General features: G+C 40.2%; 2 protein-coding genes across 2 annotated transcripts in view; one reads left to right on the forward strand and one right to left on the reverse strand.

The window, feature by feature from the left end:
* Positions 1-11,735, forward strand: part of CHD1 (chromodomain helicase DNA binding protein 1) — a 32,495-nt gene extending 20,760 nt beyond the window's left edge. The window contains exons 23-37 of the mRNA XM_053474624.1: positions 268-441; positions 743-903; positions 998-1,039; positions 1,138-1,268; positions 1,384-1,522; positions 2,282-2,432; positions 3,096-3,218; positions 3,439-3,579; positions 6,284-6,529; positions 6,830-6,967; positions 7,398-7,576; positions 7,969-8,065; positions 8,521-8,572; positions 9,148-9,361; positions 10,266-11,735. Of these exons, the coding sequence (XP_053330599.1) occupies positions 268-441; positions 743-903; positions 998-1,039; positions 1,138-1,268; positions 1,384-1,522; positions 2,282-2,432; positions 3,096-3,218; positions 3,439-3,579; positions 6,284-6,529; positions 6,830-6,967; positions 7,398-7,576; positions 7,969-8,065; positions 8,521-8,572; positions 9,148-9,361; positions 10,266-10,626 (2,349 nt within the window). The 3' untranslated portion in view covers positions 10,627-11,735. The remainder of the gene's footprint in view (positions 1-267; positions 442-742; positions 904-997; positions 1,040-1,137; positions 1,269-1,383; positions 1,523-2,281; positions 2,433-3,095; positions 3,219-3,438; positions 3,580-6,283; positions 6,530-6,829; positions 6,968-7,397; positions 7,577-7,968; positions 8,066-8,520; positions 8,573-9,147; positions 9,362-10,265) is intronic.
* Positions 11,736-15,003: 3,268 nt separating this feature from the next.
* Positions 15,004-15,832, reverse strand: LOC128472463 (DNA-dependent metalloprotease SPRTN-like). The gene has a single exon (XM_053454328.1). It carries the CDS (start codon positions 15,697-15,699, stop codon positions 15,004-15,006), a length of 696 nt encoding a protein of 231 aa, XP_053310303.1. The 5' UTR covers positions 15,700-15,832.
* Positions 15,833-25,835: the final 10,003 nt, after the last annotated feature.

The following is a 25,835-nucleotide window of genomic DNA, read 5'->3' on the forward strand; positions in this document are numbered from 1 at the left end:
TGATGTCGAAGTTTCTGTTGAAATCTTGGTTATTTCTTACAAATATGTAGTTGTAATGCTTTGTAATCTTAAAAAACATTCACTAAAGTGTAAAGTTAGAACATTTTCTCCAATGAAAACCTTAGATTGAGCCCTATTTGCAAGACATTAAACACCTACAACAGGAATATGTTTTCCTTTACTAGTACATTTTTATCTACCCTCTTATGTTTAACCGCAAGCCATGCTGACTTAACATTTAATATAAAAATAATTGCATTTCACAAGGTTGCTAACTTTTCGACGATGGATGATGATGATATTGTGGATCCTGAAAGAAATTCAAAGTCCTGGGATGACATTATTCCTGGTGATCAGAGAAGACGAATCGAAGAAGAAGAAAGGCAGAAGGAACTGCAAGAAATCTATCTGCTCCCGAGGATGAGGAATTGCGCGAAGCAGGTGAGCAGAGAGGTTTACCGGTGCTTTCTTTCTGTATTAGAATACTTTTATAGCAGTGGGTTCGGTGCGCTTTTCAAGGTTACCCGTGAGCCGTGTTGCAATGTGTGTACCCAAGTTGAAACCTGCAGACAAGATTATCTTTCAGTAACTCCTCTGGTGACATTCATTCTCTAGTGTGGGTATGGAATGAAAATTGTTGCATCTGGATATATTTTTATATTTCTCCCAACGATCGACCTTTGTAGTTATTTCTAACTACAGGATCATTGTAGTTTTATACATAAATGACTTTGATTTCTAGGCAAACTTTAATGGAAGTGAAGGGAGACGCAGTAGGAATAGAAGGTACTCCGGGTCTGACAGTGATTCTATGTCTGATCAACAACGCCCTAAGAAACGTGGTAGACCAAGAACTATCCCGAGAGAGAATATTAAAGGCTTCAGCGATGCAGAGATAAGAAGGTAAAACTTATAAACTCAACAGAATATTTGGAATAATAAAAAACACTAATCTGTTTATTACACTGTTTACATTTTTTGTTTCCTCTTATCCTAGGTTTATCAAGAGTTATAAAAAGTTTGGTTGCCCACTTGAGAGGTATGTCTTCCTGAGAATGGAGGCAATTAGTTATTACATTGCTCGCAGTAAGTAAATATCTTATGCAGGTTTAAATGGGCAAAAATATTTGTTTGCAGGTTAGATGCAATTGCTCGGGATGCTGAGCTGGTGGATAAATCTGAGACAGATCTCCGGCGACTTGGAGAACTTGTGCACAACGGCTGTATTAAAGCCTTGAAAGATAGCTCTTCTGGCACCGAAAGAACAGGTGTGTGACAGCATAACTTTACTGTTTCTAGTGCTAATATATATTTTGTTTTCTTCAAAATGTGTAAGGGGGGAAAAAAAAAAACCAAAGGTTTTCATTTTTTTTCTTATCCAAGGGGGACGACGTGGGAAAATGAAAGGACCGACATTCCGTATCTCTGGTGTTCAAGTAAATGCCAAGCTTGTCAGTTCTCATGAAGAAGAGCTGGCTCCATTGCACAAGTCGATTCCTTTGGATGCCGAGGAGAGAAAAAGGTGTAGTATATTTGTGAAGGACCAAGTCTAACAAAAAAGCACAAAGTCTATTTTGCTGTCGTACTTGTAAATACTTTTAAAAGCTGTTTCATTTTAAACATTATTCTGATTGATCTCAAGCTGTCTCACATTGCACTTAAAAAAGGAATGGTTTACTATATTCCACATGGTCATCTAAACCAAGAGCTGAAGTCCGGGTTAAGGAGACCAATCCTTTTTATATACATCATCCCTAAAAAATATATAACTTGGAACATTAAAAAGAATTACAGGAAGCAGACATTAAAATGTTCCCCATTTACTCTGTCATCTAATCTAGTAAATTGCTAGTAGTCGCTACTATATTATATTGGGAATTAGCATTGTTTAAAAATAAAAAAGTGCTTTCACTTCACTGACTCCAGTCATGGGGGGGGGGAGAGGTAAAAAGAAATCGGTAAAAGTAGCTGGATTTGGAGGCTCCAACATGGCAAATTATAGCACCTCTTGGTACACCAGCATATGAAAAGCACTTACATTGAAGTCAATTGATGTTTTTTTAGTGTGCCTGTGCAAATGGGTCAGGGCTGGAAGCAACTGGCAGTAGGTATATCACAGGCAAAAAGTGGCGATGGAAATTTAAAGGCACCTGTCATACGTATTAATGCATATGATGGCAAGTGTCCCTTTTTCTTTTCTCCTTTGTTTAATGTATGCATATCTTATTTAGTGTTAATGCTGCAGTACTTTATATATAAACTCCCTTTCCTTGTTTCGTAGGTATGTTATGCCTTGTCACACCAAAGCAGCTCACTTTGATATTGACTGGGGCAAAGAAGATGACTCCAATCTTTTAATTGGTATCTATGAATATGGGTATGGCAGCTGGGAAATGATCAAAATGGACCCTGACCTCAATTTAACACAAAAGGTATGTTGGATGATATTTTCTGGATGGCTTGTAAAATAACAAAAGTGTTATGATATTAAAGTTCCAATTTTGTGGAGTTTTAAGCTTGAATCACGTTAATTTACAAACACATTTAGTTCAGCTCTTCTTAAATGGACAGCTTACTGTCTCTGGCGGTCCCTCTAAAGTACAAGAGTACTCTGACAAAAAAAATACTCCTAGTCTGTAGTCCCATAATTCTTCTGTTCGTCTGAATGCATCTCCTTTACAGTAACTAGCAGGGGGCGAGAGGAAATTTCCGCAAAATCCCCCACATGCGGTATAAACTTAACCCCTTCAGGACTGACGTTTGAGTGCTGCGTCTTCCCTTGAAGCCTGCAGTTTTTTTAAAAAAAAAAATATTTAAATTCCGTGCTCGTGATTCGTTTCAAAGCGATCACGTGCACGGAATTGAGGGGGACTGGCTGCTACGGATCGCTGGGGACACCCAGCGGTCAGTAGCAGCCGCCCATCATCGATCGCGCATCATCGATGACGTACCTGGTCTGCCGGTGACCTTTGACCAGGAAGTACCAGGTACGTCCCGTTCTTGAAGGGGTTACAGCAGGTTCACAGCTATGATGTTGATGCAATGTCCCTTTTAATCACAATGAGTGTATATAATGTATTTTACTATTCCCCCAGATTTTACCTGATGATCCAGATAAGAAACCCCAGGCCAAGCAGTTGCAAACAAGAGCAGACTACCTCATTAAGCTTCTTAACAAGGACCTGGCACGGAAAGAAGCACAACGGCTCTCTGGAGGGGTATGTTTTTCAGAGAATGTTATTACAGAACTAGGGAAAGAGTACATGAAAAAAATAAAAGCTTAAGAAAATACTCATTTATGCTTTAAGTGTTCCCTTTCAACATTTTTCAAATTTAGTTATTGCTAGCATGAAGCTGGAATCCCAATTCTGCAATTTAATTATGACGGAAATTTCTAAGACTTTTTTTTTTTTTTTTTTTTTTTTTTTTAATTTAAAGGGTAATTCAAAACGAAGAAAAATGAGAACAAAAAAGAGCAAAGTTTCAAAACCTGTAAAAGTTGAGGAAGAAATAAAAAGTGAATCGTCGCCACCTTCTTCAGAAAAATCAGATGATGAAGATGACGAGGATGAGGAAAAGGTGAGCAACGCATACATGTAAAACCTTTTGATAACTATGGAAGATTTAATGAAATATTTCTCTACCAACGTTATAATTTTAATGTATTTCTGTATTAAAGTTACTTGTGAGATAAAGGTTTTGGTATCATTTGGAAACCATTTAAAGACTTAAATCCTGTTTATAGGAGTAAAACGATTTGGTATTGTTTTTTTACGGTAAAGAGCGTAAAAAAATTAACCTCTTTACTGACAGTACTCCAAAACCTAAAGCCTATTTTTTTTATGATACCGCACTTGGCTATATAGACTATATAGCTAAGCTAACATATAATATATAAAAACAGTATACAAAAGAAACTTAAAAAGCAGGTTTTTTTTTATGATACTAAAGTAGTTAACCAAAATACACCTATATACAGTGGGGCAAAAAAGTATTTAGTCAGCCACCAATTGTGCAAGTTCTCCCACTAACAAAGATGAGAGAGGCCTGTAATTTTCACCATGAGAGACAGAATGGGGGGAAATAATACAGGAAATCACATTGTAGGATTTCTAACAAATTCATTGGTAAATTCCTCGGTAAAATAAGTATTTGGTCACCAACAAACAATCAAGATATCTGGCTCTCACAGACCTGTAACATCTTCTTTAAGAGTCTCCTCTGCCCTCCACTCGTTACCTGTATTAATGGCACCTGTTTGAACTTGTTATCAGTATAAAAGACACCTGTCCACAACCTCAAACAGTCACACGCCAAACCCCACTATGGCCAAGACCAAAGAGCTGTCGAAGGACACCAGAAACAAAATTGTAGATCTGCACCAGGCTGGGAAGACTGAATCTGCAATAGGCAAGTAGCTTAGTGTGAAGAAATCAACTGTGGGAGCAATTATTCAAAAATGGAAGACATGCAGGACCACTGATAATCTCCCTCGATCTGGGGCTCCACACAAGATCTCACCCCGTGGTGTCAAAATGACCACAAGAACGGTGAGCAAAAATCCCAGAACCACACATGGGGACCTAGTGAATGACCTGCAGAGAGCTGGGACCAAAGTAACAAAGGCTACCATCAGTAACACACTATGCCACCAGGGACTCAAATCATGCAGTGCCAGACGTGTCCCCCTGCTTAAGCCAGTACATGTCCGGGCCCGTCTGAAGTTTGCTAGAGAGCATTTGGATGATCCAGGAGAGGATTGTGCAAATGTCATATGGTAAGATGAAACCAAGGTAGAACTTTTTGGTAGAAACTCAACTCGTCGAGTTTGGAGGAGAAAGAATGCCGAGTTGCATCCAAAGAACACCATGCCTACGGTGAAGCATGGGGGTGGAAACATCATGCTTTGGGGCTGTTTTTCTGCAAAGGGACCAGGACGACTGATCCGTGTAAAGGATAGAATGAATGGGGCCATGTATCGTGAGATTTTGAGTGAAAACCTCCTTCCATCAGCAAGGGCATTGAAGATGAAACGTGGCTGGGTCTTTCAGCATGACAATGATCCCAAACACACCGCCCGGGCAACGAAGGAGTGGCTCCGTTAGAAGCATTTCAGGGTCCTGGAGTGGCCTAGCCAGTCTCCAGACCTCAACCCCATAGAAAACCTTTGGAGGGAGTTGAAAGTCGGTGTTTCCCAGCGACAGCCCCAAAACATCACTGCTCTAGAGGAGATCTGCATGGAGGAATGGTCCAAAATACCAGCAACAGTGTGTGAAAACCTTGTGAAGACTTACAGAAAACGTTTGACCTCTGTCATTGCCAACAAAGGGTATATAACAAAGTATTGATATGAACTTTTGTTATTGACCAAATACTTATTTTCCACCATAATTTGCAAATAAATTCTTTAAAAATCAGACAATGTGATTTATGGACTTTGTTGTCTCATTCTGTCTCATTCTATGGTGAAAATTACAGGCCTCTCTCATCTTTGTAAGTGGAAGAACTTGCACGATTGGTGGCCGACTAAATACTTTTTTGCCCCACTGTATATAGTAATATTTTTGAAATATATATATATATATATATATATATATATATATATATAAAATTAAATATTAGATGGCATATATTGCATCACTGTTATAGGTTTATCACAGTAATCAAAAACGAAACCATAAAAAGAACCCACAAAGTATATAGTTCTGTAAGGTAGATAACCTGGGGTATTTAGGCTTTTGTCATGCTGCTGTTTGGCCACCAGTCTCTGCCAAAGTTAGCCTCTTTTGTTTCAAAAACACTATAGCGTTGGTTAGCAATAAATCCCCAAAATGTAATTAGCCGCCTCTCCAGGTCCCGGAAGTATTTGTTATTGCGTAATGTTTGAAATCTACAGGCTTGCTACATGACACACTTGTTTCACTGAGTGACAGAACTGCACAAAGGGTAGGGAAGGCACAGAGAAAACAATTGGTTAAATGGTATAATACACCATACAAGCGAAAGCACCTGGCTTTGTGAACTACAACTCCCTTCACGCTCAGCAGTTTATAAAATGTGGGTATAATTGAGAGAATACCCTATGGAAGGTTAAGAGCCCTGCCGACTGATCTAACTGTAGACGTGCACACCGTTACTTTTATTGTGACGTTCCATGTCATCGTAGTACGTTTTCTGGCACATGTTTTATTGACGGCATGGGAAGTCATGAAGCATGAAGACTTTAACAGGCTTACTATTGCTAGTGCAAAGTATTCTTCTAACTCTGGTGTCTTTGTATTAGGAGGACGTCTCTGTTAAAATTCCAAACAAAAAAATTAAATCGGAGAAGGAAACTGAGGATCGAGCAGAGCCTGAAGTAAATGTGAAAAAGGAACCTGAAGAAAAGAGAGAATTAAAAGAAAGCAAGAAAGATATAAAGAAAGAAAAAAGGGAGGAGAAGAGAGACACTAGTGAAAAAGAAAGCAAAGACAAAAAGGAAGCGAAAGCTAAAGAGCCTGTTAAAGACAAAGATGTCAAAGAAGAAAAGGTGAGTGCTCTAATAAAGTTTTTTTAAAAAAAATTCTGCTAGCTGCAAAATATGTAACATTTCAAATTAGAAATCTTTTGTTGCCGTGGAAAACTGTTGTTCCCACAAGTAGAGCTACCAGAAAGTAATATGAATGGTTTGTAAGAATATTTGTTTGATGTGTGGAAAATGCAAGCTGTTCTTTTGTACTTCACCTTTTCCTAAATCTGAATATTTAATGTAACTTTTAAGTAGATCTGCTTTACTCTTTCTCGTATGCAATATTGTTTTTTTTTACCTCTGTTTTTAATGTCTTTTTAGGCTAATGACATAAAACCTGAAAAGGAAAAGAATAAGAAAAATATCAGCGCAGAGACCCCTGTTCACATTACTGCTAGTAGTGAGCCTGTTCCAATTTCAGAGGAAGCAGAAGAACTTGATCAAAAAACTTTCAGTGTTGTAAGTTTGCGTCATACATGCTGATCTTATGTTTGCCCCCTCACTAGTCCTGACATTCAATGAAATGTTAGCACTTTAGAGTTTTTTTATTTTTATTATATTATACAGTTTAATTGGCTATTAGCACAGCTACATTTTATTTGCCATACTACTGTTCAATTATTTAGAACAGCACCTCAAAACTGCACTCTCTATAGTTCTTGTTAATGTAGATAACAGTTCTAGTAATACAAAATGTTATTGTCTGCATTCTACATAGTTACAAAACTATGTGATAACGTGATATTCTAGATGAGAGCCTGCTGGTAGTTTTAATGTACCATATTTTAATTGATGTTCCCTTGCTGCTTAAATGTCCTATCAAGCAATCTAGCGTTTTAAGCATAAAAGGAGTTGTTGAAATTTGAATGACCTTTGTTTAATTCTTTAGTGTAAAGAAAGAATGAGGCCGGTAAAGGCAGCGTTAAAACAACTGGACCGACCGGAAAAAGGATTGTCTGAGAGAGAGCAGCTTGAGCACACTCGACAGTGCCTGATCAAAATTGGGGATCACATCACTGAGTGCTTGAAAGAGTACTCTAATCCTGATCAGATAAAACAGTGGAGAAAGTAAGACATTTGGGCTTTAAATTGCTATTTTAAATGTGGGGATGTTACTTTATAAGTAGAAAACACATTTCAGTGTCTAATGGACACGTTGTTCTGTTTTGCATCTTTCTGAGTATCTACTATTTTGGTTCTTGGATTCTTGGTTACAATCCCAGTTTTTTTGTTTTTAAATGGAGTGTTTACATTCATTTTGGCCCAAACATTTTTATAAAAAAAAAAAATGCCTCTACAATTTTCCAGGAAGCCTGATGATTTTACTTATTTGCCGCTGTTACACTAATTGGACTTGTGTGTTATGGGGAAAGTGTATTTATAGTTATATGCAAATTACTTTGTCAGACTGCTCGTGATGTAGCGTTCTTTTGACTGTTGCATTGTTTTTCACCTCACAGAAATTTATGGATATTTGTGTCAAAGTTCACGGAATTTGATGCCAGGAAGCTGCACAAGCTATACAAACATGCAATCAAAAAACGACAAGAATCTCAGGTGAGTCATTTTTCATTATTTTTTTTTTTGTGTGGGGGTTGCAAATATAGGTAATAGATTACTTGTCCTATTAGTGCCGCTTCTAAAAGAAAAAAAAAAAAGAAAAAAACACTTCAGCATTCACTGGATACAGTTCTTCACCTCCACGGATTTTATATGTATAGGAGAGATGGAACATTGTAACAGACAGGGCTCCGCGGTCCTGCTTCCATAAACCCACAATCTGTAACAAGTGACGGATGGTTATCGGGGACCCCAGCGCGGTCCCCACTCCCCTGATGGATTGTTCCTGCTGTATAAGAGCTGATGCCAAAGGAGGGGGAATATATGCATTTAAACTCCTGATTTCCCTTGCACCAGTTGTATGCCCTTTGGCAATGTTAATAATGTTGGTTCAGCGTTGTATATAATGTTGCCAGAATATTTACAACAGAAACTAATTTTATTTCTTTCAGCACAACGATCAGAATGTTGGCAGCACTGTGAACACAGCAATAAGGCATCCGGGTAAGTTTATTTTTTTTTTTTATTGGTGCAATTAATAATAAAATATATACCCTTTTAGTCTTTCCAAAGTCAAATGCACACGAGGAAGCATTTTTTGATTGATCCAATGTTGATGATTTTTCTGATTGAGGTTGCATCGTGTAAAGAATAGACTGATTTATGGCATCCAGATTTTGTTTTGTTGTGAAAAGTCCAGATATGTATAATGAAGTTGCTTGTAGGGAAGTAGTGACTAATTAGTTTAGCCCTTGGTATTGCTAATATAGTAATGGTTTCATGATGTGATGGTGTTTAAACCAAATCAATTGGAATCACAGAATAAATTTAGCTTTTGTAAAATAAGGAGCACATCTTCTGTTAGTGCTCATCAAAATTTTCAAACTCTTAACTTACAGATTTGACTTTTTTTCTCTCCCAATCACTATTTTCTTGTTATTTTGCTGTAAACAATCACATAATAGACACATTCCAAATACTTTAATATACACTGGCACCCAGGAAAGTTAAATATGTATGTAAAGTAGTTGTGGCCATCACACGTAGTTCATTTTTTTTTTTTTCTTTATACTTTTTAGATGTAGAGAGGCTAAAGGAAAATACCAACCATGATGACAGCAGTCGGGACAGTTACTCTTCTGACAGACATGTATCTCAGTATCACGATCATCATCACAAAGATCGGCATCAGAGTGATTCTTACAAGAAGGGCGAGTCCAGGAAAAGGCCGTATTCTAGCTTCAGCAATGGTAAAGATCACAGAGACTGGGATCACCACTACAAACAGGACAGGTGAGCTCTGCAATCCCCACGTATATCACATAAAATGAATACATGTTTTTTTCAGACTTTTTCCTATCCCTTTAACACTGTAAAAGACCAGTTCATTAAAATAGTCCTCAACATTTCTAGCTCTGACATTAACCCATGCGTTACGTCATTATGGCCTTCCCCTTTAATTCAGAGTTTTTTAAGCCTTTTTGTGACCTGTGTAGCCAGTAACTCCTGCATGATGTGTCTCATTAGAAACACAATTCTGGTAAGGCAGGCTATGATTTAACCCAATCTTTGTAAGATGTACAAGCTGGACAGGTTTGTTAAATGTATGTTTTGTTAAAATAGAATTTGATAAATTGTTGTCCAGACACTCAGCATACTATACAGTAGGAACTGGTTAGTGGATTTAATTGACCATCAATCTATCGTTACTGATGAAGCTTTTTAGTTTAAATTATCAAGCTAGCTAACATCAGAAGCAATGATGAGGTGCACTTAAATCGGTCAGTTGGGTCAATATATACCGTTGGGTCAATATATACCGTTGCTTTTAGCAAGGTTTCTTGAAAATACAGTGTTTAAACTTGTCAGAAAAGTTTGGGACTTGCATCTTAGTACCAAGTGAGAGGGTGTCTGTACCCCTGCAATCCCCATGAAAAGAAAAAAATGGCATTGGCGTGCTTACCGCTAGGAATATTTGTATTATCTATCTCTATGTGACGTAAATAGCCTCGGACATCTCAAACAAATTCACACAAACTGTCCTCCAGGCATCAACCCACTTAAGAATATGCTAAGAGCAATATAACAACCCCCCCAAGCAGGTTATGATCCCCCCCCAAAAAAAAAAAAAAACTTCTTGATGGTTTTTGTGTCATAAATATTTGTTATAACTTTTCATATTTTATTGCATTTACAGATACCACAATGATGGCAAACACAGAAAACTGGATGACCACAGAAGCAGAGATCATAGGTCTAATATGGAAGGGGGTTTAAAAGATAGACCTGTTTCTGACCACAGATCCCATTCTGACCATCGTTTACATTCAGACCACCGTTCCGCTTCTGAATACAGCCATCACAAATCTTCCAGGGATTACCGGTACCATTCAGACTGGCAAATGGACCATCGAGCCTCTAGTAGTGGACCACGATCACCCTTAGATCAGAGGTCTCCATATGACTCACGATCTCCTTTGGGGCGCAGGTCACCTTTTGAATGTTCATCTGATCATAAAAGCACCCCTGAACAAATATGGAGTGGCCGTAAAACATAACACGAGGATTACTTTCCTGAACTTTAGCCATATTCACTAAACTTTCACAGTGATTGCCTTATGTGACATTAAAGAAATGGACTAGACTTGGAGTGTCGCAAACATTGTTTCTACTTTTCAAGAATGCAAGGTCCATTATCACAACAGAACAGAAGAATATTTTTGTACTTAAGGTATATGCTGCACTGCTGCAAATGTGGCATTTTTTTAAGAAACAAGATGTTTACTATTTCGGAGACCTCAGCACTGCCCATTGAGACTGAATTTTAATAAATAAAAACTTTACATCAGATTATCTTGAATTGTAAATTCTTTATTTTGACCTACGATCAAGTTTGAGAAATTAGAGGCTTTTTATTATCCCGGGAAACACTCTGTGACTTGGTTGACTTTCCAAAGCTGTTTGTTTACATTGTACACTGCAACCACCTTGCCGCTTCTCATCATATGCTTGAATATTTAAACGCTGTACCTAAACTGTAAAATAGCCACTCTTTTTTCTTTTCTGTGATCAACTGTAATTTTTTTTTTTTTTACAAACTACACTGCTGTAAATTATTGTAAATTAATTAAATGAACATTTTTTTTCCTTTCTCAGGCTTTCTTTGACTGTTCCTTTCCCCACAACTCAGGCCTTCTCAAGTATAGAAATGTGTATGTTCATTAACTCAAAAAACAAAAACATTTTGATGGAATGACTGTTCAGGATGACAAAAATGGGGAAAGGGAACACTAATTCCAGTCATATGCTCTATAGTGTTCCACTTTATTAATATTCTTTATTAGAATTGTTTTAATTTTTAAAATATCAGTGTTGTATTGAAACAGTGCAAAAAATGTATACCTTCAAATTTTACTCATCCGAAAAGTATTTGATTATGTTTTGAAAAGTCCGATAACTGCACACAAGTTGGTGTCCAGAGTGGCCAAATTCTGTAAATCCGTTTGTTTTCCTTTTTTTAATGAAATGGCAATAATGTCAAATGTGCTATGCAGCCAGTATAATTTTTAATGAGTTGGCTTTATAAATTGTTAAATACACATTGATTGTATATAGATTTCTTCTCTCTATATAAATGTATATGAGAAATTAAACTTAAGAACCATCATGGCTTCCGAATTTTATGATTAACTTTAAACCTAATATTTTAATACATGGGTACAGTAAGTCAAAAAGCTTACTCTGGTCAGCACTGTTTATTACTATAAAACATGTAATAAAAACCACTTTGACAATAGTTTATATATAGGCTTCTAAGCAGCAATGATAATTAAGCAATATGTAAAACAAGGTAGCTAGCAGTATATTGTTGCAGCACATAATTCCCAATAGTCTTATTTATACAGTATGCAGGGAGATTTTAGCTATTCTTGCAGTAGATTTTGGTTATTATACCTGCTCTGCACAATACATAGTATAAACACCAGGTCCTATATGTAAAAAAAAAAAAAAAAAATGCACTCAGTTAGCTACTCTTGAGCGAAGTGATCTTCAGCGGGAAAATGATGACTTTTGTCTTGGTGGGGCGTCGGGGATAAGTTGAGTGGTTTAATATATTTGTACAGAGAGAATTCAGACTATAAATGCTGCATAACCTCATGGAGACCAATATCCCATTCACCCATTCCCTTTAAAAGCTGGGGAAGATGTTTGCAAAATGAGTGCTGATCTTTGTTTCAAACTTGTGATATCAAGCAGTATTTGTAATTATAATGGGGATGGTCCTCTGCATTAACATTTTCTTTTGTAACTAAATGATAAACAAAGTGGCGCATTAGATCAGATGTTCTCAGCTTGTTGGTTCGTGGCTGCCAGGACGATACATCAGAAGTGCCCGGGGTACTGGCTGGTTGTGATATTTCTTATACAAGGAACCTGGTTATAAGGGTTTTCAGAAAAACAGCAGAGTTGATATAGATGATAAACATCCGATACCGCAGGGGTGTCCAACCTGTAGCCCTGCAGTAGCTGGAGGGCCACATCTTCCATAATGCTCTTTCAGCTCAATGGCTGGCAGAGGAGTATGGGAGATGTAGTCCTGCAGCAGCTGGAGGGCCGCAGGTTGGACACCCTTGCGATACAGGAATGGAGTAAACAGGCAGGATTTTTCAGCTGCTGTTTTAGACTGAGTGTTTTCAACTGTTTTGTTTTAAATTTGTACAAGTATACAAACCGACGTTGTCAATGAGTAAATCTAAATAGTGTTACCGGTAATTGTTTCTTTTATCTTAACCCAGTTTAGGAATTTTCCACAAACTGTTGCCGATATATTTTAATACAGTTAATGCATAGAGATTGCATTATTGATTTCAATACAATTGGCTGCGAGTCTTAGATTGGGAAATGTTTTCTTTATTTGAAAATTACTATTTTTTTTTATTTATTTATTTTTTTACACGTGGAATTGTTAACATTTGATTTCATATTATCCAAAATTTAACAAAGGGCCCCGCACACAAGCCTCCCATGTGCAGTGTTTCTGTAATGGAGCTCACTTTTTCAGTTTGGGATTATTAACACAGGGATAAAAGCTAACTGGGATTTGGCTTGCCCGGACCCTGAAAACATATCAAAGACTAGTAACTACAATACAGTTTCTTGATTTGTGTTCACGTAAGGTGCCATGCTTCACTAAATGATCAAATTAATATATTTCCAAGTTTAAAATAAAAATGAATGTAAAATAAACAATTCCTTCAGTATATACTGTTCACACCATAAGGTTAGATGCATGGTGGTCAGACAAGCCATATCTGGGGTCTAAGTGACATATTGGCGGATATAAGGCATATCTGAGGGCAGAGTGGCATATAGGGGGTTTAAGGCATATCTAGGGGTAGTAGCATATCTGGGGGGGGCATAAGACATATATGGAGGCAGAATGACATATAGGAGGTATAAGGAACATCTGGGGACGGAGTGGCATATAAGGTGGTCATAAAGCATGTCTGGGGTCACAGTGGCATAATGGGAGGTATAATGCATATAGGGGGTGTAAGGCATATCTGAGGGCAGTGTGGCATATAGGGGGTTTAAGGCATGTGGGGGGGTTACGGCATATCTGGGGTGGTTATAATGCATATATGGGGCAGAGTGACATATAGGGGGTATAAGGCATATCTGGGGGACAGAGTGGCATATAGGGGGTATAAGGCATATCGGGGGGGGCAAGAGTGACAAGCCTGAAGTCAGTTGTGCATAACTGGGGGGCAGGTTGGCAAATAAAATGAAAGAAAAACAAGAAATGCATTCTCAATCAGTTTTTATTAAATATGAAAAAATGGTTTACATGTTAATATTTACTATTAAAATGTTTTTCTTATATTCAGGTTCCCCCACCCCCCCTAAATTAATATTAAAATTTTGGGGGTCATCTTATAATCGAGTAAATATGGTCCTCACAGTTCATGGCTCTTTCAACCTCTGTTGTTTCTTGAGCTGTTAATGCTATAAGTTCATGTAAGAAGCCGGAGTCCGGAGTCTATTTAGTATTTTATTTAGGATTCAGAATGGTTTAGAGGTATGTGGAGACTCAATGACAACTCCAAACACAGCTTAAATTAATAGTATGATAGGACATTCTGACGTTATTATAAAACAGGTTATTGATTGACGAGTTTGTCCAACGTACTAGAAGCCATAAGAGGTCTGCCAAGTTCATTTAATTCCCATCAGCCACTTCTTGCTCTATACCGAGCAACCCGTTACCAGCAAACTCGCTTCAGCAGCTTTGCTTATAGCCTCACCGCGCCGTTCTGGTCATGTAGCACCGTAAACTGGGCTTGAGCTAAAGGAAGGCGGCTGGGACAAACTTCTTTGAAACGCGAATTAGCTTTGTCGATAGGCTACGAGAGCTGCTTGTCAGTTAACGATACCCAAACAGCTAAGCATGAACTTCCCGGACGGCATTGCTGTGATGACTTGCAGCGAGCTCAATTGCGTTTGAGTTGTGGTTTTAGGTATGAAAGTGTGTTTTATTCCTGTAGATATAATTTTGTCAGATAGATGTTTCCCTTGCAGAACCGAAAATAAAATGTTGTGCAATTTTGGAAATGTGACGATATATGCCAAAAAACGTATCACATAAATCATACCTCCCAAGCGTTTCTCTTTTGGACCTAAATTGACCCAATACCGCCTGTTCATCTTTGCTTAGCGCTGAGAATGTTTGGTGAGGATGAGTGTAGCCCAAAATTATGTACTTATATATATATCTATATATCTATAGTAAGGAATGCAATAGAAATGTTCACTTGGGTTTTAAACAATTTTATTGGTATATAATACAATCAAGAACAAGTAGAACTCCAAGTAACTAAGTAGCACGAGAACCATGTGCTGATCAGTATGTATAGATGTTATCACATATCAATGAATTATTTGTCCATTCTGGCCCTCTTGCTGGGCAGTTCATGGCCACTGTTGTCATTTGGAGTGGCAGTTGGTGAACTGAAACTCCTCTTCCTCCCTTTTTGAACATATTTTTTGGGCTCATTCACTTTAAGAAATGTCCCCCCACAGGTAACCTGATGGTGTGACCACCAACGTTCCCGAGCAGAGGGTGCCCGGTTCATTGCCCGCCTTATGAAGCCAAACTTTGGCCCCCAAGCCCTGCAGGGACCATTACAGAGCCACCAGTGCTTTCTGCATTTAGCAACCTCTGCATGGAAATTGTGGTAGATGGAAATGTTGGCGCCAGTGATGTTGTTTAGGCGCTTCATGTGTCTGCAGAACTCCGGTCCGTGGGCTCCTTCGTCTTTGTATTTGTGTGTCACAAACAGGTAAGCGTGAATCATTTCATGGAGAAGGACCTCAACAAGATCTCTCCTTGATCTCAAGCTTAGTAGTGGCTTGCTGATATAAATAGTGCACAGGTCTTCATTTATCTTGTAGCGACAAAGCCCGGCTTTTTGTGTCATCCTGCGGCTCCATTTTACTTCCACCCACATCAACTTTCCCTTGAAAAGCTTGTGATTAAGTGACATGAACAATTCCTGGAGGTTGGGGTTTGGGTCCAGTACCTCCCAAGCAGGATCGATAACTGATAAGCACTCAGGATCTATATAATCCATCGCACTGGGGAAAAGCTTCCACACCTAATCAAGTCTGTCACCGCAACAGCTCCCTCTCGCAATAATCAAGTAGCAAATGGGATGACAGTAGAAGCTTATGATACTATGATGTCATAGTGAGTTATTGACGTCCATGCATAGTGGTGATCTCACCCAGCACTAAGCTGCGTACACGAACTCACTAAAACTTTGCAAAAAAGTTGAATGCTTCAACTTAATCAACTTTGCTGCTCTCTATGACCTTCATGGCCAGGGTTTTTCCCACCCTGCTGTCCAAAGCTTTTTTCGATATTTTTTTTTACCAATCGCAATTTCCATTTTTGCTATTTATTGTATCCACACAATTTATATATTATTTTTTCCGCTCTCAAGAAGAGATAGGGCTTTCGCTTCATGCAATTTTTGTGTGTATAAGCCATCATTTAATATGAATAATATTTAAAAAGATAGAATAAAAACTTGGAGTTAAAAATAAATTTTCAATAATACATACCGAATATCAAACCTCTTCTTTTCTAGGATCCAGTGGCATCACTACAGTCACACGGGGCCGAATAAAATTTTGCACCCTACCCTGTTCCTGTTCATCTTGTGGTAAGGGTACAGCCTCACACCTATATATACACATACTGTACATATATACATGTACTATACACTGCCGTTACGCATGCCTGCCCATACATACACACATATACTTCCCTTACACACGCTTGCTCGCACACATACACACACTGCCCTTACACTCACCTGCCCATATATATATATATATATATATATATGCATAAACTGCCCTTACATTTGCCTGTCCATACACACACATATGCACTGCCAATACACATACATATACACTGCCTGACACAAGCCTGCTTATACAGACACACATATACACATGCAATGCCCTTACACACCCCTACCTACACATACACTACCCTTACATTGCTGCGCATACATACATATACACTGCCCATCCCATACACACGCCTGCCCGCACATAAACATACAATGCCCTTATGCACCCCTACCCATACATACACATATGAACTGTCCATATGCCCTTACACAATCCTGCACACATATACACATACACTGCCCTTACATTTCTGTCCATACACACACTACCCTTACACACACACATATGCAATGCCCATATACACTGCCTACATACATGCCTTCCCATACACGCAAACATACACTGCTCTTACACAGGTCTGCCCATACATACAGTACACACACCGATCAACCAAAACATTCTGACCACTGACAGGTGAAGTGAATAACACTGATAATCTTGTTATCATGGCATCTGTGGGATATATTAGGCAGGAAGTGAAAATTTCGTCCTCAAAGTTGATGTGTTAGAAATAGAAAACATGCGCAAGCGTAAGGATCTGAGCAACTTTGACAAGGGCCAAATTGTGATGGTTAGACAACTGGGTTAGAGAATCTCCCAAACTGCAGATCTTGTGTGGTGTTCCCACAAGAGTCTGCCTGCAGTGGTCAGTAGTACCTATAAAAAGTGGTCCAAGGTAGGAAAAGTGGTGAACTGGCGACAGGGTAATGGGCAGCCAAGGCTTTCTAATGCACATGGGGAGGCAAAGGCTGGCCAGGGTGGTCAAATCCAACATACAAGCTAATTAAAAGTTAATGCTGGTTCTGATAGAAAGGTGTCAGAAGACACACTGCATTGCAGTTTGCTGCGTATGGGAATGCATAGCTGCAGACCAGCCAGGGTGCCCATGCTGACCCCTGTCCATTGCCAGAAGCCCCTTCAATGAGCACGTGAGCATGAAAACCGACCATGAAGCAACAGAAGAAGGTGGTCTGGTCTGATGAATCACATTTTCTTTCACATCACCTGGATGGCCGGGTTCATCGCATATCTGGAGAACACATGGCAGCAGGATGCATCCATGGAGGATGCAACTTACAGGACTGAAAGGAACTGCTGCACCATTGTGGTTCCAGATACCACAGCACACCTTCAGAAGTCTAGTGCAGTCCAATGCCTCGACAAGTCAGGGCTGTTTTGAAGGAAAAGGGGACCTACACAATATTAAGCAGGTGGTCATAATTTTATGGCTGATTGGTGTATACATAAACACTGCCCATACACACACATACACCGCTCTTACACATGCCTGCCCATACACACAAGATAAAAAAAGCTAAATGGAAGCAAATTACTAACCCCTTTACAGGGATGTGCAATTCGTATCGCCCGACACCCGGGACGGGCAGGTGTTTTTTTTTGTTTCATTTACCCTGCTGAGCTGGGGGGGATTTGGATCCTTCTCTCTGGCAGCCGGTGGACTCCATCATAGACGCTCCAGTGGAAGTGCCAGGTAGAAGCGAAGGTTGTCTGTGCGCATTCTGCCGTATTAGACACCAGGGAGTCTGGAGCATGGGGGACAAGTCTGGGGATGCATTGGTAATTCTGGGGGCAGAGTGGCATATGGGGGTTATAAGGCATATTGGTGGTCATAAGGCATCAGAGCTGTAGCAAGCTCCTTTTTGCGCCCGAGGGAAGAATGGAAAATTGTGCCCCGCAGCTATTTTTTTTACAGAGGTTATTTTATTTACACTGTCCTTACACACACATTTCTACATACACACTGCCTTTCCACACACATCTGTCCATTAACACGCATATATGCATTCACTGCCCTTACACTCGACTGCCCTTACACACATCTGCCCATTTACACATATATACACATACACTGCCCTTACACTCGACTGCCCTTATACACACCTGCCCATTAACACCCATATACACATACACTGCCCTTACACAATCCTGCCTTTACACACACTCCAGCTTACAAATCTAGAAATACCTACACTGCTCTTACACACAAACTGTGCATACACACTGCCTTTACACACACACACGTGCCCATAAACACACGTATGCACATACACTGCCCTTACACAAGCCTGTCCATACACACATGTATACACATACACCGCCCTCACACTCCCCTGCCTTTACACACACACACATATACACACACTAGCTTAGAAACAGTGCCCATACACACCCACTGCCCATACACATACACTGCCCATACACACACACTAGGGTGACCACATTGTATTTCTGCCATTGATTGCACACCCCAAAGCCAGTCCTGTACTCCACACTGCCCACACAGACCCTGAGCAGCACCCAGATTACACACAAAGGGCTTGCCATCATTGTCCCCAAACATCCCACATCATGACTTAACTTTGTCCCCAAACAGCCTGCCCTGTGCCATCTTGGTCCCCAAGACCCTGCTTGTGTGATCTTTGCTGTTTCGGACCGACCAGGACCTCAGGTTGTCCCTCTCCACCAAGAGCGAATTCTCCCGTAGGCAATATCCCCAAGCAAAGTAAAGGGATATCACTATCCAGTACCCAAATAACCAGGCGAGACTAGCAGGGGCGTAACTAGAAACCTCAGGGCCCCGGTGCGAGAATCTGTTAAGGGCACCCCCACCCCCAACCCATCTATCCCTTTCTCATGATCTACCCTCTCCCTCCCTACCCCCCTTCTCACGATCTACCCTCTCCCTCCCTACCCCCCCTTGTCACGATCTACCATCTCCCTCCCTACCCCCCCTTCTCACGATCTACCCTCTCCCTCCCTACCCCCCCTTCTCACGATCTACCCTCTCCCTCCCTACACCCCCTTCTCACGATCTACCCACTCCCTCCCTACCCCCCCTTTGTAGGTCACTTACCGTCAACTCCTGTGTTGGGAGCGTGAGGCGTTTGTCTGGGGTGCCGGCACTTCACTGCTGAGCGCCGGCATATGACGTCATATGCCGGCGCTCAGCGTGAAGCACCAGCACCCGAGACAAACGCCTCACGCTCCCAACACTGCACTCTGGGCGGCGGCTGCGGCGGCGGCTGCGGCAGCGGCGGTGGCGGTGGCGGCGACGGCGGCAGCAGCGGCGGGGAGCAGAGTCATCCTGGATTTCTGTCAGTCAGGGGGGCCCAAGAGTTGCCAAGCGGTCGTTTTCAGCAACCGCTCGGCACCCCTTGGGCCCCCCTGACTGGCAGAACTCCAGGGCCCGGTCGCAGTCGCGACCCCTGCGACCCTGGTAGTTCCGCCACAGGAGACTAGTCTTTAGGTACAACAAAAAGAATCTGTTTATTATGGCCTTTTATAGGAAGGGACACCACAGGGGGACAATACATTATTCTTATTAGATTATCTTGCAGACCTTAGTGTGCCTAATATAACTATTATTATTATCTTTTATTTATATAGCACCAACACTTTATGCAGCGCTTCATACAATACATATATTCAAGGGGTATCACAAGACAAGAATTGACAGGTAAGACAAACCAATACATTAGGTGCAGAGAGCTCTGCTCGCAAGTTTACAATCTAAACAAAATAAGGGAATAAAATAAATTTTTATTAAGAACACAATAAAGAGCCTTCATGTCACTGGATAACATTAACTGAGGGGCACAATCCGTGAAAATAGTGAAGTCATAGAGTCCAGCAAAGTCCCGGGACCACAGAGTGGAAGAACCAGCGGACCGCACACTAGGTGGTAGCTGCAAACAGTTCCATAGGAAACAGTCCTAGGTACCGCTGGCCTTCGGAGTTAACTTGCTCGGTGGTCGATGTACTCAAAAAATATTTTTTTTGTTTTTATTTTCTTTTATTTGTCACCCTGCCCCCAACAGTTATGCACATCTGCCCCCTATATGCCACTCTGCATCCCTGATATGCCTTATAACCTCCTATATGCCACTCTGCCCCATGATATGCCTTTTATCCCCCTTTATGCCACACATGCCCAGGGATGTAAAGATGAAACAGTGAAAATAGCGACCTGATCCCAGTAGGAGAAAAGGAAAGTGACGTGAGTGAAATGTCCGCCGACAGCTAGCGATGTCAAGTCCAGAAATAGATCCAGGCAGTCGGTGCAACAATAGCAGAGGGGTAGGTTGACTCTAGGAACTGTCACATTTGCCTTTCTACAAATCTGTTATACATCTATGATACACACAAACACCTTTACAGTCACTCACTAATTCACACTTTCATTCACATAATTAATTCACACAAGAGGTTTATTCTTTCACTCATTGATTCCTTCTCTCACTCATTCTCACTCTTTATTTATTTCAGTATTCTTATTACCCCCTTTGTCTCTAGTTACCTTTCCTCCCTTTTTTCACTATATACGCCCTCCTTTTTCTTACTATCTACCCCCTCTCCCCCTTCTCACTATCTACATATTATCTATGTATATACACATATACACAGTCCTTACAACCCTTTCTTCCCATTTCTTACCTTTCTCACCTTCCATCATCTTCAATCATCCTGCATCATACATCATCTTCTTTCTTCCAAGCTGTCATGGGAGCGTGAGGTCTGTCACTCCAGGCCTCTCCTTTAGTGCTCCCTCATCACTATGCCCCGGCTATTGATGCAGAGCGCCGTGGTGACGTTATATCCCATCATTTGCAGGTGTATAGTGCGGTGTGAAGTGCGCCCCAGGGGAGGTGGCCTCTCTGATCGCCCCTCCCCTATATAGACGCTACTATTTTTTTAGGGGCTTCATGGTGAATCACATTGCTGGCAGCAATGTAATTCACCACAAGGCCCCTAGAAAGCTGGGCCCCTGGGCAACTGCCCATGCATTTAGATGGTTCCTTAATATTGGGCTGGTTAGGGAGATCCGTGATCTTCCCAACCAGTCCTGGAGGCTGCATCTGCTGATCAGGCGGCTGTGGGCCCCCTCGCAGCTGCGCACGAGGCAAGTGCCTCACTCGCCTCACCCTTCACAATTTGTACATAATTGCTTTTAATCTGAATATTTAACAATGAACGGACACTGATAAGGAAAGCAACAGTAGTGGAAATGTAAGGCGAGTGTGTGTATGTGGGGATGTATGTGTAAATCTGTTGATTAAAAGATACATTGCTAACTTGTTTTTATCCCTTTAAATGTATTTGTAGTTTTGTTTTTGATAAGTGTGGGATCATATACTTGCAAAGATTTGCCTCTTAAAAGTGCACTACTGTCTGAGCTGGATTTAAAAGTGTTTTAATTACATAGATTCCAGGGCCGGACTGGGACTGAAAAGCAGTCCTGGAAACATTTGGAGACCAGCCCCATATAGTTTTTCTCGCGGTCGAGCTCTTATACCTACACGCACCCCTTATACATACCCAAGTCACACTATTTGCCGTACAAATAACTATAAAACATTCTTTTGATCACATTATTTGTATTAAAATGCCAGAAAGCAAAATTGTTATACCCCTATATGCCACTCTGGCTTTAAGGGGGTTAAAAGGCATATCATGGGACAGAGTGGCATATAGGGGGTATAAGGCATTTATGGAGGCAGAGTGGCATATAGGGGGTTAAAAGGCATTTATAGAGGCAGAGTGGCATATAGGGGGTTAAAAGCCATATCATGGGGCACTCTGCCTCCAGAAAAGCATTATGCCCCCCATATAACATAATTTAACAACGTGGTTTAACATAATTAAATATAGTAGCAACAAAGGATGGGGAGAAAAAAGCAAAACCTAATGTCCCCTTGATGCTCAGTCAGTTAAATGTCCCCCATGATACTGGCTGAGGATTATGGGAAGTATAGTACACAGCAGCAGGGACATTGTAAAGGCTAATATTAGTACCTTACCAGGATCATCCCTTAAAGTGGGCCCATACACTTTCAAATATTAATTCATTGGAAGGGCTGATTGGGGATAGAGGTGACACTGGGGAGCTGAATGAGGACAGCAATGGCATGGGGGGCTGAAAGGGGACAGAGGTGACACTGGGAGGGGCTGATTTTGGACAGAAGAGACACTGGGGAGACACATACAGAGATTTCTTTTTTTGTTGTTTAATCATTTAAAAATACCGTATTTGCTCGATTATAAGACGACCCTGATTATAAGACGACCCCCCAAAATCTGAATATTAACTTAGGAAAAAAAGAAAAAGCCTGAATATAAGACGACCCCAAAGGAAAAAAGTTTTACCAGTAAATGTTAATTCATGTAAACTCTTTTTTTTAATAAAAGCTATGATTGAGAAAAAGATTTCTTTTGTTTTTATTTCTTGTATTTTCCAAACTGTCCCCCAGTTACGCACATCTGCCCCCAGGCTTGCCACTCCAATATGGCACTGTGGCCCATGATATGCCTCTTAACCCTCTATATGCCACTGTGCCCCATGGTATGCCTTTTGACCCCCTATGTGCCACTCTGCCTCCAGAAATGCCTTATACCCCTATATCCCATTCTGGCATTTAGAGGGTTAAAATGCATATTATGGGGCAGAGTGGCACATAGGGAGGTATAAGGCATTTCAGGAGGCAGAGTGGCATTAAGGGAGTTAAAAGGCATTGTATAGAGCACTCTGCCTCCAGAAATGCCTTATACCCCTATATGCCACTCTGCCATTTAGGGGGTTAAAAGGCATATTATGGGGCAGAGTGGCATATAGGGCGGTATAAGGCATTTCAGGAGGCAGAGTGCTCTATTAAATGCCCCCTTAACGCCACTCCAGAAATGCCCTCTCTCTCTCCACTCCAGAAACACACTCTCTCTCTCTCTCTCTCTCTCTCTCCTCTCTCTCTCTCTCTCTCTCTCTCTCTCTCTCTCTCTCTCTCACCCCCTCTCTCTCCCCCCCCCTCTCTCTCTCACCCCCCCTCTCTCGCAGCAGTTAATGTATTTAATGCACAAATTATAGTAATAAATAGAATGTTAATCTTTCGTTTCTGATGAAGCCTACTAGATTTAATTACCAAACTAGCTAACTTCAGAAGAAATTATGAGGTGCACTTAAATCAGTCAATTGGGTCAATAGTTTCCTTTTAGCAAAATTGCTTGCAAATGCAGTGTTGAAGCTTTTCTGTAAAGTTTGAGACTTGCACCCAAGTGCCAGGAGAAAAGATATATGTTCACGTACAATCCCCTATAAACAATTCACATAAACGTATTCTAATATACCGTATTTAGCAAAACCTCACTTAAGGATCTGTGACTGTTTCTAATAAGCACAATATAAAAAACCCCTAGCAGGGCTAAGCCTGTTTTTTTTTTAAGTTTAGGCAAATAAATGGCAATAAATATAGAAAAGGAAGACTACTTGATGAAGGTTTCTATAATTTGTATCTCATGGCACTGCAGTCCTGTTATTTTTTTTTTATCCTGGGGGATGCGTCTCAGTTCTATAAGTGCATAGAATCTTATGTTTCAACAAGCAATGTATGCACTAAACAAGAATTTTGTTAAAAACTGTTAAAGACACATGCCCTGCAGTACTCTCTGACAGTTTTCAACCATTTTCACAAAGATTCATTTTAATTTTGTGTGTGATGCCATTCCATTTAAGCGTGAAGGAAATAAATCTCTTGATTAGGAAATATTTAGTTCTGCACTTTTTACAAGTACAATAGAACTGCAATAATGGAACCAATATTTTTATTTTATGACAGCAATTTTATATTATCCAAAATATGTGAAAGGCCTCCCATATGTAGTGTATCTGTGACCGAGCAGCATTTTACAGTGAAATAAGGTTTGGGATTGTTGTAATGCATAACAAAACACACATAACAGAGACTTGGATTTAGTGGGCCCTAAAAACATCATAAAGGCCACATTTGAAAAAAAAATACCCACAGGTCCCTCGTTTGTTTTAATGTAACCTAAGGTATTTTAGAAAGTTCTAGCAATACAGCTCATATAAAGTTACACATGTTTCAATCATCCTTAAAGGAACAAATTTTTAATTCTGATACAAAAATGGAGGTAAAAAGAATGTTGCCTCATTACTTTTAACTTTTTATACCATAAGGTAGAAGCATAGTGTAATCGTAATATTTGATATTAATATGAATAATAATATAAATATAAGTATAATAATAATAATAATAATAATAATATAATGTAATGTTTTAACTTAAGGAAGCCACTAGAGGGTGATATATGCTAGTTCTTTAACCACAGTTTAAATTTCACATAATGTGTGTGAACTAAAGAAATCTGGTAATATAAACTAAAGAAAATACTAAATCCTTGGATTACACGGTTAACATGTTTTGGTCCATAATGTTAATCTGGAGTTTTAGCAGCAGAGTTTTACGTTTATAAGCTATTGGACTGAGTGGTGGCATTTTCTAGATTCACAATGCGTGTGCTTCAAACACATAGCATATACTGTACATGTTGTAAACACAACAGCTATAGCTACTTCGATACCATAAGGTCCAGCTAGAATAGCAGTGTTTAAACATTTTATATTTACTTTCTATATATGTCTTCAGTTAAAGGGGAGTAGAAGCATTAATAAACACTCATCTACAGACACCAGACAAGCCAGGCTTGTTTTTCCCTCAGAAATCTCATGGTGCTGCCACAACCACAAAGAATTCTGGGTAGGCGAATGCAAATAAGGTTAATAATTATCACCTTTGCCTCTATATCCACACCTTTGCGGTTGTGGCAGCACCATGAGATTTCTGAGGGAAAAACAAGCCTTCTGGCTTGTCTGGTGTCTGTAGATGAGTGTTTAATAATACTTCTATTACCCCCTTAATTTTAAGTGGAAGGGTTTTCCATCACCTTCACTCACCATAACTTATGTTATGTTGAAGGGGAGGAGAGATAGCTGTAATGAATAAGGTCATGAAGGATGGCATCCCATCTGTTTTCCATTTTTTAAAGAATGCATATTAAAGTATCTTCCTCAAGTAGAGGTTGCAGCTATAGAGCTGTAGCTCCCCCCTCTCCATGGTCCAACAATTCTTGTCGCTGATTTGGTGCTTGAAGCAGCCAATCAGTGACCTCTCTCTCTCCCATGTTCTCTCTTTCTCTCTATCCCATCCCCTCTCACAACACCTCTCTCTCTTCTACCTGTCTCTCCCATCCCCGCATTCACTTCTCTCCCAGTCTCTTTTCTTATTTCCCCTTCTCTTCCAACCCCTCTCTCAAATCCCCTCTCTCTTTTCTCCCCTCTCCCTCTCCCCCCCCTCTGTTCTCCCTCCCATCATGAACATATTATGATCTCTCCGTCTTTCCTGATCCTTTTTATCCTGCAGACCTTTCTCCATTCCAGTTGCCTCCTCTGAACTCTCTCCAGAATGTAGATTTCTTC

This window comes from Spea bombifrons, chromosome 1 (assembly GCF_027358695.1).
Source record: "Spea bombifrons isolate aSpeBom1 chromosome 1, aSpeBom1.2.pri, whole genome shotgun sequence".
NCBI classification, from domain to species: domain Eukaryota; kingdom Metazoa; phylum Chordata; class Amphibia; order Anura; family Pelobatidae; genus Spea; species Spea bombifrons.